The sequence below is a fragment of the Brassica napus genome, chromosome C3 (genome assembly GCF_020379485.1).
Source record: "Brassica napus cultivar Da-Ae chromosome C3, Da-Ae, whole genome shotgun sequence".
Classification (NCBI taxonomy): domain Eukaryota; kingdom Viridiplantae; phylum Streptophyta; class Magnoliopsida; order Brassicales; family Brassicaceae; genus Brassica; species Brassica napus.
Window position 1 is genome coordinate 4,807,456 of NC_063446.1, and position 16,192 is coordinate 4,823,647.

The following is a 16,192-nucleotide window of genomic DNA, read 5'->3' on the forward strand; positions in this document are numbered from 1 at the left end:
AATAGGATTAGTCATAAGAAGCTGAGAAGAGAAGATGAAGAGCATGAAAAGATGATCCAATCCGGATAATCTACATTAGACAATGTGTTCTAAACTCAAACACTATCTTTTCTTAACTCAATCAAACTTAGGTTTATTTGTTCTTGGTATTTCATTCAAAATCATATATAAACAGTGATAATCAGCTATAGTAAATAAATAAAAATCCATAGTTTCGAAATGTATCCTGGCTCCAAAATTCAAACAGAAGATAAGAACAACAGCCTGAAAAAGATGAAAAATTACGAATTTTTAATACATAGCGAAAAGAATTAATAATTGAATGTAGCATGAAACTCTTTTATGGTTGGAAAGAGAAATGATAAATCGTGTGCTAATTTGAAGATGATTTTGTTGGGGACTAACTTTAGAGGGACCTTATTAAAGTTTGAATCATAAGTGAAGTCCATTTGGTTGCATCAACATAAATCATTACACATTAGAACATCTCTAACCCCACTCCATAATTTACTACAAAATAGAGTGAGAAATGGAGTGGTGAACAAACAAAAAAGTGATTACTCCATGGAGTAATGAATTTTTTATTTGTTCATAACTCCATTTTTAACTCCATTTTGCAGTAAATTATGGAATGGGGTTGTTGATGCTCTTAGCTCTTCGATTCATTTGACCACAACTAGCTCGGTCATATCCGAATGTGTATGTACATACGTTAAATATAGCTAGGACCGCTAGAGAGGGATCAAGACTGCTAAAACATAATAAATAAAGTTGGGACACATATACTTAGTGATACCAAAAGAGAAAATGATTATAGTTATATGAAAGATATGAATTTAATCACGACAGACCAGTATTCAGGAATAGTCGCTCGTCGACACCACTAGTTAGTAGTTGATGTGTTCAATCACGATTTCGATAATGATACGTTTCATTTTTATAGTTTTTGATTTTCAATAATAATAGACGAAGAAGTCTAACCAAATTTATAATATCGAACGGTTTTATATTTTGAGTCAGAATCTATTTTTATCCGATAATGTACTTATATCCAAAGAAATTCAAGTTCAATAATTAGTTTTTTTTTTCTGTTGTTGCTCTAGCTCTTCAGACAATTCAAGTTATTGGATATATAAAACTTATTGTATATTTAAATAAATTTTGATACGATTCCAGATTCGTTTTTTTTCTACAATTTCAGATTAGTTACTTCGGATTGGTTACCATTCAAATGAGAACGGTGTATCAAGACTGAGCGCACTCTTGTAAACGGGAAATTAGCAAATAAAAACGATCAGGCGTGGCAATTTGATAATTATATATTTTATAATTTTAATTTAGGAAAATGAAATGAATGCTTCGCTACGTGACACCAAAAGTGCCCTTTCAACATCATTTCTAGCTTCCATGCAATTTTGTCTAACTGTGTGTCTGGCATTATCATTGTCCATTATTTTACATGAATGTCGTTATATGATGTGTCAAAAGTCATTAGATATGTAAGTATATACACCACATGAAAGTATAAAACATACCCAAACTGAGTTGAGTTTACTTTGTTTAGAGCCAACTTTGACTCAACTGAGCAAATCAAAGCACATGAGAGCATGATTAATCAAAAGTTTTTACGGTGGGATTCTTATCGGAATATAAAAAACCGTTTTTTAACTTTTAACTAAAAATCTAAGAACCGATTCTTAAATAATGATGCACTAACGAAACCAATTTTGTTTGGAATAAGCTGAAAATAAATAACTAACGACCCAAATATATGTTAATTGAGTTTGGAGTAAGCTTAAACAAAATAATAACTAACTACTGACACCCAAATATATGTTAATTTATTTAACTTCGAAGGAATAATGAAGACCAATTGCATTCTATTTTTGGTCAGAAAAACAAAATTATTTTTTGTTCAAAAAAAAAAATCTTATTAAGATTTTATTAAAATGGATAAACAGAAAATGACAAAACAAGGAGGAAATGTTTAGGGGTAGGAGAGCAGTAAGCATTAGGCCATGATTATCGCACAAAAAAAAATGAAGTTCTTAATACTTTTTGTGGCCTGAGCTCCACAAAAAGCATAAGATTCATCTTCTGTATATGCAAAATAAGAACCGATTGTGGGTGGATTTTTGTACTGTTTGCAGTGTACACTAACACGTGGCGGTTCGTAACTGCTTCACCGTATAATTTTTTTTTTTTAAAGACAAAAAAAATAGAACAATAAGAACCTCTCTGCGTTAATTATGACCACAATCCCACAAGTAGGAGCTGCACGCGCACCCACCAATCGTCTCTCCCACTTGTCTCTTCCATCACTCCCACACCCAAACATTATTATTTATTAATCAAATAATTAAAGGAAGAGAATATTCCAACCTTATCTTAGTTGCACCGTAAACAAAATTTGAAAGATTAGATATAAATATAACTGCCGGGACAGAATAGCCTAGTGGTAAAACACTAGAGTGAACTGGATCCCAAGGCACACGGGTTCGACTCCTCCGGGATTCCAGAGAGCGCCCAGTGACAAAAAAAAAAAAAAAAAAAGATATAAATATAACTTGATCCGCGCATCCGCCGATATTCTTTTTTTTCAATTATCTTATATAAATGGTAATATATATTTATAAAATTTATATGTATTAAATAATTGTTTAATATATTTCTAAACCCATAAATTTTATAATTTATTGTGAATAATTTTATTTTATTTTTTGATCCGTCAATTATTATACCTATATTTTTAAAATATAACCCGTGTATTGGTGTAAATGTATTTTTTTATGGATCAAAAATTTAGGTAAAATAAAATGTTGGCTATGGCTATATTTGATTTATACAATCAAATGATCGATTATATATTATTTATAATTTTGTGTGCTTTATGTGATGTATTTTTTATAACATTTTCTATTTTTTTAGACATAGTTAATATACCAAAATAAAAAATAACCAGTCCGTATAATGAACATTTTGTTATATTTTTTGTATTGATTAAGTGTAATTTATTATTTAACTTGATTATAGGAAGTATTCCTTAAATAAGTAGGACACAGTTTGTTGTATTTCATTTTAGGAAAATGCATTCATTAAACTATAAAAGATAAGAATACTAAAAAATAGGTAAATTTATTACTTCAGTGGCATTGAGATGTAAATAAATTAAAAAACTAAGAGTTAATTTATAAGTGTACTTCTATTTTAATAAAATAGATGTGTTTTATATTATGTATTTTTTATAACATTTTCAATTTTTGTAGACATAGTTAATATACCAAAATAAAAAATAACCAGTCTGTATAATGAGCATTTTGTTATATTTTTGGTATTGATTAAGTGTAATTTATTATTTAGTTTGATTATTGGAAGTATTCCTTAAATAAGTAGGACATAATTTGTTGTATTTAGTTTTATTCTTATATCATTTTTTATGTTTTTTAGACGTAGTTAATATACCAAAATAAAAAATAACCAGTCCGTATAATGAACATTTTGTTATATTTCTGGTATTGATTAAGTGTAATTTATTATTTAGTTTGATTATAAGAAGTATTCCTTAAATAAGTAGAACATAATTTGTTGTATTTCATTTTAGGAAAATGCATTCATTAAACTATAAAAAACAAGAATACTAAAAGGTAGGTAACTTTATTACTTTAGTGGCATTGAGATGTAAATAAATTAAAAAACTAAGAGTTAATTTATAAGTGTACTTCTATTTTAATAAGATAGATAGATTAACCCCTTATTTCAACTAGGTATGTGAAATGGAACTATATGCATAGTGGATCACTCCAAGACTGCTAAATGGATTTAGGTATCTCTATAATCTCTTAGACGATCTCCAATGGCACATAATAATGTTTTCTATATTTCACTTTAAATAGAGTAACTATATTATAAAGTTGAATTTGCTTCGACAGTTCACTATATAATAGAGTGAAATATAGAGTAATCTTATTTTTTTACTCTATATTTGGAGTAAAAAACAACATTCATCTATATTTCACTATATTATAGAGTAACTCTATTATAGAGTGAACTATTGGAGCAAATCCAACACTATAATAGAGTTACTCTATTTTAGAGTGAAATATAGAGGAAATTATTGTGTGCCACTGGAGATGCCCTTGAATACGAAAACAAAGCATATACACAATACAATGAGAGATCAGTGGGAGCACATTCATATTAACCATATAGTTATAGTTGTATAAACTCATCGCTTTAACCAAAATAAAAAATAAAAGAATTATCGCCAAAAGCTCGAGAGTTCAAGCATGTCATATCTTAGATATATCAGCATATCTTGTGGGCACAAGTCGTCTTCTCAACATATGTTGTAGGTCATGGATTTGGAAGGAACAGCCTATGTGGAAAAGGGCCACACTGAAGAGGTGAGAATTTTACAGCATCATTGTAAATGAGCCCTGAATCGAGGACAATAAGAGAAAAGTGGACTCCACAACTAACAAATCCATTCCTTAAGACAGTGACATGTGAACATAGTGGCCTACTTAAGTCACTCCTCTGGGTGACAACTACGCTTATGTAGTTATATTTGGTACGTTTTTTTCTTTGACATGTCATATGTCAAAGGATTATATAAAGTTATACAGAAGTAACTTCAGATGGTTTAAGCATGATTGTTAGTAGATTAAAAAAAAGTATAGTAAATACGTTTGTTAGTGGACTAAGAAAAAGTATAGTAAATACGTTCTTATCGGTCATGTACATGTATGTAAGTGTATATCATAGGTTTAATGCAAATTTGCTTACAAAGATTGGAGTTACAAAAAATTATCAAGATACTTATCAGATGGTCTTTTTTTTCTTGATAATTATCAAGATACTAAAAACCATGATTCAACAGTCAGATATGATTTATATCAAAACATATAACAATGTTACTGGACTTATTTTCAATCTAAATCTTTTAGTTAAAAACTTCACTGTTTGCTGTCTCTAATTTAACTCTAATTAAATATTATTACTAAATGACTAAATGGAACATAGACTAAAAATGGGAGTAGGGGAAGCTTGTACAAATTAGGATAAATTGAGTGCTACTGTATCATGCGCACACAAGTTTATATCCAAGAATAATTAACCAAAGATGCCCACTATCTTTCACACACCGTATGCTAATTCATCACTATTTCATGTTGTGCTCCCAATAATCTTTCTCATTATCTTTTGTATATGCTGTTGTTTTTATTTGTTATGCTTTCATATCTAAGAGTATAGATATTGTGACCACATATCTTATTTTTACTCAGTCAGAAACCATGACCAGCTTGGATCATTTTTGGGATAATCTCATCTGCTATACTTGGACCAGAACTGTGAAATCCTCCAAGAAAATATCTCCACTCAGACTATTCCAGTTAAGACACATCCAATAAAATATAAATTAAGTAGGATAACTTCATCAAATCATAAGATAAGAATCGATACATACATATATATATATATACACATATATATATATGTTTAATTATTTATTGCTATTGGATTAAATTACAAAATTATCATAAGAAGTTTACATACAAAATATTAGGTCATCAGATTCCAATTTTATTAATAAGTTTTTTTTTTGGTACACATTTTTTTTTATTAATAAGTTTCTTGCGTTATTATATTAATCTCGAAGGGAAAACGAACAAAAGAGAAGCGCATGCTGAAAACGCAGACAGTGCATGCATATAACAATAAGATGTCTCGAGCCCAAAGACCAAACCCAGAATGATTCTCGATACTCCATAGTGTTTTCTTTTCACATCAAAAAATCATTATACTATTATTTAAGCTTGAGCTGATCTAAAAAACAAATAGCTAGTGTAATTAGTTGGTATATTAATCTATACGGTATAATAATAATAGAGTATTTACATCTTAGCCAAAAACAAAAATAAGAGTATTTGTATAGTTTTCTTGGGAGGTTGTAGGATACATATGTGGCAATTTATTATTCGATGCAAATCATTCCCCGTGCCTCATGCTATGCTTTCCTCTCTTTATTACAAACATCAGAATAACTATTTTTAATTTGGTTGTAGAGAATAAGAAAATAAGATTATGAGAGGAAATAATATGACCCTTATGGTTTCTCCACGCAGGAATCATTCCAGTGAAAGGGCTGATACATGCATGCATTGTACTTTCGATTCCTGGACCAACACTTGCTTCATTAATTTTTATCCGTTTAAATGATTTAGACTGCTTCTGTTTTTTGCTACTGAAGTTTCTAGGACCAAAATTACATATCTAGAACTGTACTTATTGATTTGATCTCAACACTGCAACCGTACAATTGAATGTGGTTTTCATGTAAGAGTTTATTTGATCGAATGGTGAAACAAATTAACCAAGCACAATTTTATAACTAACCAAAGTTAAATAGGTTTAATAACTATAATATATACGATAATATCATGCTTCAACCAAAGGACCAAAGCCGTAGACTCTACAAAGAGAAGTACATCCGTTATCTCTGGTATATAATTTTATTTTTATAAAGTTGCCTCAATAATGAGACGTGTTGGCGTAAGCATGCGTCATCTCTTTGTCATATTGTGCAAATCCAGCAAGATAATATTTGACACTTTTGTCATGGAGAGACTTTCAAGAGATTTGGTTCAGTCTTTACGAAAATAAATAAGATAGCTGATGATGAGAGAACGGTGAAGCATGGAGGCCATCATGTTCCCTCTTCCCCGAACCCCCTGCCCTCTTCAAAAGGTAACTGATTTTCTCTTTTTAATTTCTTCCATGTACAGTTTAGTACATTAGAATCATTTTCCTCTACACAACTACTGCTTCTATAGCTTCTGACTTATTTAAAAGCGTTGTATTTATTTTTTAAAAATAAAAAGTATATATGCATGCCTGAACTAAAATCAACTTTGGATTTTGCTACGAGGAGTGCTGCTTCTAACGCGAGGATTATCAATATATCTTGGAACTATAAATTATATATGATGCATTGACTAATAGTCAGTTATTAGTTTATTACAGTATTTTGTACACTTTTTTCAAAAGAATCTTTGTTCGTTGCTGCATATGGTTAGATTAAACATATGCATGTATCTCTCATAATGACTTTTTTGGTGCAATGTTATGGAATATTTAACTTAGCTTGGCTTGTGGGCTCATTCATATTATGCTTATAAAACATGTCTCCTGTCTATTCTAACTATTGCATATATATGTACTGGTTAATAAATAATGATCACCTACGAAACCCCTATAGTAGTGACAATCACAATGTCATGTGAACATCTACTCAAAACTTAAGAGTTTGTAAGAACAATACATAATCATTAAATCAACTTAACAATGTTCTGTATTTTTAACAATGTTCAAAAAAATATGTTCTGTATTTTTATTAAAAAGATGGTTGTATTACATGAGCTTTTAGTTTTTTCTTCTTCTATATATGTACTTAATTTATGATATATTTTTTAAAAAGGTTTCTCTTGACTGAAAATAACACTAATATCTGTGAGAAAACTTATTAAAAATATTCATTTTCACATAGCTATTCTAAATATATTCACAAATCTCTGAAGACTTTGGGATGTTATTTTATTTGCATTTATCATATATATATATATATATATATATATATATATATATTTTGAGAGCAAAAAGGGGGAAGCTATATATATGTTGATGATGTTTTGAGGGATATGACGAATTTGATAGGGAAGGGGCACATTGATATGACAGTGTCTCCAAATCAGAAGCCCTAAACTCCTATGCAATAAAAACATATGTTTGGGTTTTAGGGTTTCACTTTTTAACTCATTAAGGTAGGCAAATCATAAGCATATGGTCTGAGCAAATATAGGGGGAGGGACTTTAGACACACATATATATATATATATCCACTCTAGATATTGCATTTATTTGTTTTTATTGAGAAATAAATTAATCAGGTTATTACTGATGTAACAGGTGTGATTGGTGACCTAGAGAATAAGAAGGAATATTCAATTCTTTATGATTCCCATAAAAATACACCATTCATAAGGAATTATTTTTTTTATTCCTTATCATTCTTTTTTTGTAGAGAATAATAAAACAAAATTATTCTTCATTATTTTTGAGATTTTTTTAATTTTATTCCTTTTTTTATTTGTCATAGTGTATCTCAAATGGTAACCAGTCACACGAATTGAACCAAATAGTAATGTATTAATATTTGCCTATTTGGGGTATGAACCAAACCATTGTATCTCATTATCTACATGATACATCTCAAGAAAATTTATATGCATATTCGTCAATTATACTTAGAAAATTGCAAACACTTTATATTGTACTAGTATGGCGAACTTATTTTTGCTTATAAATAAGACCAAATTTCAGTTTTAGATAACTAAAATTACATGTATAAAACAACTTTTATTTTTATAAAAAGATGAGTATAGCAAAAAAACAAACCATGAACACACTAATCAGTTTATCACTGATTAAGTTAGATTAGTTCTAAAAAAATAAATTGATCATATAATTAGATTAGTTTTAAAAAAATACGATGATTTTATATTTAGCTCCCTCCATAATCTAATTTGAAGCTTTTCTGTTTTACTTCTGAATGTCTTGTTCTTCCTATGTTTTTCTAATTCTTAACCTGTAATATATGGCTTTAAACATTCAGTATATATATCAACTGCAAACAAAAACAATATTACAACAAAGTTTTATTTGTCAACCATCATTATAATTTACAACCAATTAATTAAAACAGTAAACAATAACTTGTAATAGATACACCGTTTTGTGAAAGCAAATCAAAGAAAAAAATCATTTATCTACAAAAACAATAGAAAATAATTGACTAATCAAAGTTAACAAACTCCTTAGTTTTAGAATAGGTGATATTTACTACTATACCTTTTAAATATATACAACAGAAATGATAAGCTCACATCAGACATGAGTAAAACATCAAGTGCCAGGTGAATTCTCGTATTAAAAGGGTAATTTGAAAGCATACTTCCAAACTAAATGTATAAATGGATAGTGGCACATTTATTTGAAGAACACACAAGGGAAAAAAAGTAAAGCATGATGCTCAGGAGGACTTGTTAAGGTAATCAGCCCTCATGAATTCACAATATGTCTTGCATCTATTGCACCCTTTCCAAAAAGTAGGTTCAAACTTAGGCGGAGGTTCATACTCAGGCTTAGGCTTTGGCCTTGGCTTGTTAGATGAAGCAGGCTCATGTGGCTTTTGTGATTTCTGAATTCCACTATTTTTATGTTTACCTTCTTGATCAGACAACTGAGACCAAGCTTTTAAAATCAGTTTAAAAAGTGCCCTTTGCGCCGTTGAACTTGTTCTTGTCCGAGATGAAGAAAAGAGCTAACTTCTTGTGCAGTTTCTTGACGGTTTCTTCATTAGCAACAAACTACAGTCAGAATCACATATCAGTCAGTTTCTCTTCCTCCTGCAATAAACAATTAAACATCGATCATAATCAGCATTTGATTTAAACAACCAAGATCTATATCCAAACTCTTTGCCTAGTTAATGAATATTTTTGCTCTAGAGTAATTATTCTCAAAGAGTTTCTTCGCAGCACACCCATTGCTCTTCTAGATTCTTCATCGTTACGTTTCCTTGTTCGTTTGAGAAATTCTCGTACGGAACCTTAGTGGGAGAGATATGAAAACCTTAGAGTCTAAGAGAACTGTTTACCAAATTCAGTCCAACAAATTTTGAGAACGTGTTTCGATATCACACAGATCTGAAACAAATTCTCAGCAATTCAAAAAGGAAACTTTGTGAAATCTCGTGCCAAGTGAATAATCTCTGATTTAGACGGAGAGCGACTGAAACCCTAGAAATGACCCGAGAAAAAAAAAGAATAGAGAAAATTATTAAGCCTTGCGAAATAAGCAATGAGCAAGGCAGTTGGTATATATATATATATCATCAAGAGCTCTTCCTGATCGCATCAATAATTTATTTCCTGCTTCGCTCTAATACTTAAAACCTTATGCTCCTGTAACACAATATCATTCTGAACAGAGCAAAAAGTTACATTTTAACATTGTTGTTTCAAATCAAACACTAACCTGATTTGATCATGGTCTCGAACAAACTTTTTTCAACAAACTTCACGCTTTCATTCTAGAGATTTCGAACATTTGATAAGACTTCAATAATACTCAAACATTCTATTTAAACGTCTTTTAATTGTCAAATTTTAGAGATTTATAGGAATCGAGAAAAATAAAAAATTGTGGAAGAAAGAAGATCGCGGGTAGTTGTCCTAGTGGATTGTTTTAAGAAGCAGTGGATTGTTTTAAGAAGTCGGTGCCTACAGTTATTTTTTTAAGATTGTTTTGTTTTAATTGTTTTTAATTTTGTAAACATGAATTATGTGGCAACATTTAATTGGTTATGTGACTTGTGATTTAGTATATAAGAGATTTTAACTGGGATGTCGATCTTCAATAAACTAAGAAGACCTATAAACTTTTGACTATAGAATAAATGGAACCATTAAACGAAAATTCAGTTTGTTATATTTATAAGAGATTTTGGCAATTTGTGCGACTGAGATAAGTAATACACATTAAAATAGCATACTAAGTAGAGAATTATTGCTCAAGTTTAAAAATAGCATACTAAGTAGAGAATTATTGCTCAAGTTTAAAAAGTTCAACAAAGTCGTTGTAGTATAGTGGTAAGTATTCCCGCCTGTCACGCGGGTGACCCGGGTTCGATACCCGGCAACGGCGCTTGCTTTTTTTGTTTTTGCGCAGGCGCTGGCCAAAATATTTTATTTGTGTGCTTACAGATCTTTGTTGCGAATCCTAATAAGCCGCAAGAAGTGAAGATCATTTTAGCAAGAAACCATAAGAAGTTACTTGAACTTCTTCACAACTTGTCCTCTAGCAAAGGTATTCTTAGAACTAATTCAATACTGCTTTATAGACATTACACTCTAAACTAGTTTTGTGAACTCACACAAGACACTCAACAAAATTAGTTTCTTTCACGCACTCTCCAGAATCTCGTTTAAGGAAGCTGCAACAGAATCAGACATCTTCAGATTCCTCATCTTCCGGAGTGCAGCGTAAGTCCTATCAGAAGGCTTCACACCTAAAAGCCTTGAGCTCGTTAAACAGACTAATCCCTCTCTCAACTTTGCTCTCCTTGCAAAACCCTTGAACCAAAGCGTTATACGTGATTGCGTCCCGCGCCACTCCAGTTTCACACATTCTCTTGAAAACCTCCAAAGCCTGATCAGCTCTTCCATACGAGCACAGCCCCGTGATCATTGTATTACAGCTGACCGTCGTTTATCCAAACCCATTCCTAATCATCTCCCCGTAAAGTTCCTTAGCAAGCACAACTTCGCCTCTTTCCAAGTGCGCATGTACCATCACACTGTAAGTGAACTCGCCCGTGGATCATCGTGGTGCAGGTGCGTAGCCTCTCTCTTTGAGATCGTTGAATACACAAAACGCCTGGCGATGCTTCTCTTTCCAACACAACCCTTTTATAACCTCCTGGTAGGTGTAAATAGTCGGGAGATGGTTCCAGGCAATCATGGTGTGAAGAGTCTCCGACATAGAAGCGTTGCTCCCAATCTTACAGTAGCCAGATAGACATCAATTGGGGATACACAGCGTGTCTTGTTTCAAACTCTTCTTGAGAAGCTCGTAGGCTTGTGAAACCTCCTCACCTTCACACAGAGCTTGAATCAAACACTTTATCCTCACAATATCAAACTCAGATTCCGCCATTCACTGGTGATAAAGCTCCAGAAGCGATCGAGTTTCTTCTCTTTTAGTAGTGTACACACTTTGATACCTTCATCAACCAACCCATCTTTGCAAAGACACTTCACGTATCTCTCCAGCAACGTTACCTCCGGGTTAAAACCGGTTGAATCTAGAAAGCCTTTCGCAGCTTTTACAGCTCTTGCATCCAAAAGGGAACCAAAGAGAAGGTTTAAAGAGACATAATCAGGTTTGTAATCAAAGGTGGAGCAAAGCCAACGGAAGAACCAGAGAGAAAACATAACGTTGTTGTTCTGTGATGACAACAGTTCTCTGAAAAACAGAGGATCCGCGAAGTTAAACGAGGGGAAAATCAAATAACAGAGTTTGCTGCCATCTCCGTCTCTCTCTCTAATGATCGTATAGACAGTTTTAGCCCATTTCTGATTTCTGCAGCTCGTCGGACTTGGATTCACTATCTCGACAAGACTCGAGGGTTAGACTCCGTATCTGGTGTGTTAGAGTGGTTCTGTCGAGTTCTGTTTCTAATGAGAGTGATCAGATACGACTGACTCGAATTCAATCTCGAAGCAGCAACACGCGAATCGTAGAAAGGAGTGATTTTTATTCACCGGAACCCTAGATTTGGATTTTTCTCAAGGAGATTGAAAGGTTCTTACTTTCTCCCCACCCACCCCCTAAAAAAAATGTTTTTTTTTTATTGATTAATGTAAAAGTTTTTAACTTTATTACAAGACATAACTAAATATTAGATTATATTTTTGTCAACAAATGTAAGAATGATATCTAATTTTAATTTTTTTGGTCTAAGCTGTCAAGTTGACGGATAAAGAAAGGTTTGGGGCTTGCTTCTTCTTCTCTTCTCTCTCTCTCTTTCTCGCTATCCATCGTCTTCGCCGAAAAATCCCTAAATTAATTTGTTCTTACCATCCCACCACCACCACCACCAATCTAATTCCCGCCAAAGAGAATGTCGTGAAATGAATCCTCTTCGTGTATTCCAACCGCGGCTAATCTGAAGAGTTTCTCGCAATCTCCGCCCTTTTTACCGGCTAACCTTTTCCTTATCCGATTCGTTTAGTCTCCGGTCGAGAAATGGAGAGGTAACTGTTGGTTGATTTGTTCTTTCTCCCTCCCTCCCTTGAATCTCATTGTTGGATGTGTGTAGTTAGGTTTATAATCTTAAAGCTCCTCTCTTTTTTAGTTAAAGTTTCTACCTTTCTTGTCTTGGAGGATGATTGATTAGTTCTGTTGTTATGTATCTACAACCTTCCTTCATTGTGGGTTTTGATTTAACTCTTTTATGTGTGTTTCCTCAATAATAGTTCAGCTACTGAGCATAGCGGTTTCAACACCATGGTAACAAAAGCATACCCACTACGGATTCTGAACCACAACACGGAAGAACATAACAACTCAGGAGGAGGAGCCGAGCCTTACGTTGGTCTAGAGTTCGACACAGCAGAGGAAGCTCGCGAGTACTACAACGTCTACGCTGCGAGAACCGGTTTCAAAGCGAGGACCGGCCAGCTGTACAGATCGAGAACAGACGGAACAGTTTCTTCGAGGAGGTTCGTTTGCTCTAAGGAAGGCTTTCAGTTGAATTCGAGAACCGGATGCACTGCTTTCATCCGCGTCCAGAGAAGGGACACAGGGAAATGGGTTCTTGACCAGATCCAGAAAGAGCATAACCACGAGCTCGGAGGTGAAGCTGAGGAGACCACGACGACTCCGCGTCCTGTTAGAGCTCCTGCTCCTACTAAGCTTGCTACAACTGTTAATCAGCATAGACCGAAAATGAAAGTTGTTGACGAGTCTGACAGAGAGCAAAGATCTTCCTCCAAAAGCTCTCTCAAACGCTTCAAAAGCTGTAGCGTTGGTGAAGGAGAAGTGAGCAACGATCATCATTCTAAAGCTGTTTCCGGTAGTGAGCCTTACGCAGGTTTGGAGTTTGCTTCGGCTAACGAAGCGTGTCAGTTCTACCAAGCCTATGCGGAAGTCGTCGGGTTTAGAGTTCGGATCGGTCAGCTGTTCAGATCCAAAGTCGACAACTCCATCACTTCGAGACGGTTTGTTTGTTCGAGAGAAGGGTTCCAGCATCCTTCGAGGATGGGATGCGGAGCTTACATGAGGATCAAGAGGCAAGACTCGGGCGGATGGATAGTAGACCGGCTCAACAAAGATCATAACCACGACCTCGAACCGGGGAAAAATAACCAAGACGGTTTGAAAAAGATAACTGACGATGTCACAGGAGGGTTAGACTCAGTTGAGCTAATCGAACTAAACAACAACAACAAACACATCAATAAAGCTACATCAAGAGAGAACAGAATCGGTAAAGAATGGTATCCTCTCCTTCTCGACTACTTCCAGTCCAAACAAACCGAAGACATGGGATTCTTCTACGCCGTCGAGCTAGACGTTCACAGCGGAAGCTGTCTCAGCCTCTTCTGGGCGGATAGCAGAGCGAGATTCGCTTGTAGTCAGTTCGGCGACGCAGTTGTGTTCGACACTTCGTACAGAAAAGGAAGTTACTCAGTCCCTTTCGCTACTTTCCTCGGCTTTAACCATCATCGACAACCAGTGCTTCTCGGTTGCGCAATGGTTGCTGATGAGTCTAAAGATAGTTTCCTATGGTTGTTTCAGACATGGCTTCGCGCCATGTCGGGCCGTCCTCCGAGGTCGGTTGTAGCCGATCAAGACTCTTCTATCCAGCAAGCTTTGTCACAGGTCTTCCCCGGAGCGCATCGAAGGTACTCAGCTTGGCAGATGAGGGAGAAAGAGCGGGAGAATCTCAGACCGTTCCCGAGCGAGTTCAAGTACGAGTACGAGAAGTGTATATACCAGAGTCAGACCGTGGTGGAGTTTGATTCAGTTTGGAACTCTCTCATCAACAAGTACGGTCTCAGAGACGACGTCTGGCTCAGAGAGATCTACGAGCGCCGCGAGCATTGGGCTCATGCTTATCTAAGAGCGAGCTTCTTCGCCGGGATCCCGATCAACGGAGCCTTCGAGCCGTTCTTTGGCCCTTCTCTCGACGCTCTGACGCCTCTCAGAGAGTTCATCGGCAGATACGAGCAAGGACTCGAGCAGAGACGCGAGGAGGAGAGAAAAGAGGATTTCAACTCTTACAACTTGCAGCCTTTCTTGCAGACGAAGGAGCCAGTGGAGGAACAGTGCAGGAGGCTTTACACTCTCACCGTCTTCAGAATCTTCCAGAACGAGCTCGTCCAGTCTTACAGCTACCTCTGCTTGAAGACCTACGAGGAAGGAGCGATGAGCAGGTTCTTGGTGAGGAAATGCGGGAACGAGAACGAGAAACACGCGGTGACTTTCAACGCGACGAATCTGAACTCGAGCTGCAGCTGTCAGATGTTTGAGCACGAAGGGCTTTTGTGTAGACATGTGTTGAAAGTGTTTAATCTGTTGGAAGTTAAAGAGCTTCCGTCTAAGTATATACTGCACAGGTGGACGAAGAATGCTGAGTTTGGGTTTGTGCGTGATATGGAGTCTGGTGTGAGCTCTCAGGATCTTAAGGCGTTGATGGTTTGGAGTCTGAGAGAGGCTGCTTCTAAGTATATAGAGTTTGGGACTTCATCTCTGGAGAAGTATAAACTTGCTTATGAGATTATGCGTGAGGGTGGCAAGAAGCTTTGTTGGCAGAGATGATGAACTCGGCTTGAAAAAAATGTAAGATCAAATCTTCTTTGATATCTAATCTGAAGTTAGATCATTAGTGGCATGTCTCTTAAGTTGCTGAAGTTTCTTGGGTTTTTTGGTGATGTTATTGTTGCTAATGCTATAGGTTTTTTACCCTTTGGAGAATATGAAGTCTTTCTTGCTCTACGTTCTAATGTTAACCCTTGTGGCTGTATGTGGTGGTGGTGGTGGTGGGGTTGGAGTTGTGGTCATTGTCTTTTCCCAGTGATAATTGTCATCATTTGCAATGGCAGCTTCTTGTGATGTATTATTATCAGTGACATGTTTATTGTCTCTTGTGTGTTGTTTATGTTCTAAGAAATTGAGAACAGATGAGAAGTGTAGGGTTTTGGTGTGATCCACGGATCATGTTTAGAGAACCAAGTGTCGTCGTTTGATCCTAGAAGTTTTAGAATGTACTATTAATATCATTTTCAATCTCTTTTTTTCCTTCTCACTGATATAGAAGAGCCTTGGTGATTCATTTCTAAGTCAAAAATTCTAGAATGCTAGGCTTTCAAAAATTCTAGATTGCTAGGCTTTCAAGTTTCAAGAGATCACTCCCAATATTACCTGAGAGAAAGAAGTATAAAAGTAAAAGAACACTGAGAGACAGTCCTATCATGTGTTATTCTTTTCTCTATACGGTTTATTTTTCTATGTCGCAAGATCGATCATTGCAGAAAGAGCAAAGGTCAAAACATTCTCGATTCTTATT

General features: G+C 34.7%; 1 protein-coding gene, 1 non-coding gene and 1 pseudogene across 3 annotated transcripts; 2 read left to right on the forward strand and 1 right to left on the reverse strand.

Moving 5' to 3' along the window:
- Positions 1-10,692: 10,692 nt before the first annotated feature.
- On the forward strand, positions 10,693-10,764 carry TRNAD-GUC. The gene has a single exon. It is a non-coding gene; the product is annotated as a tRNA-Asp (tRNA).
- An 81-nt stretch (positions 10,765-10,845) lies between these two features.
- Positions 10,846-12,376, reverse strand: LOC106383501 (annotated as a pseudogene).
- A 178-nt stretch (positions 12,377-12,554) lies between these two features.
- On the forward strand, positions 12,555-15,956 carry LOC106386792 (protein FAR1-RELATED SEQUENCE 12). Of its 2 annotated transcripts, none has more exons than XM_013826605.3 (3): positions 12,555-12,875; positions 13,103-15,465; positions 15,581-15,956. In XM_013826605.3, exon 2 carries the CDS (start codon positions 13,129-13,131, stop codon positions 15,442-15,444), a length of 2,316 nt encoding a protein of 771 aa, XP_013682059.2. In that variant the 5' UTR covers positions 12,555-12,875; positions 13,103-13,128; the 3' UTR covers positions 15,445-15,465; positions 15,581-15,956. The 2 variants fall into 2 exon arrangements, with proteins under 2 accessions (XP_013682059.2, XP_013682058.2); XM_013826604.3 differs by having other exon boundaries at positions 12,559-12,875; positions 13,098-15,465.
- Positions 15,957-16,192: the final 236 nt, after the last annotated feature.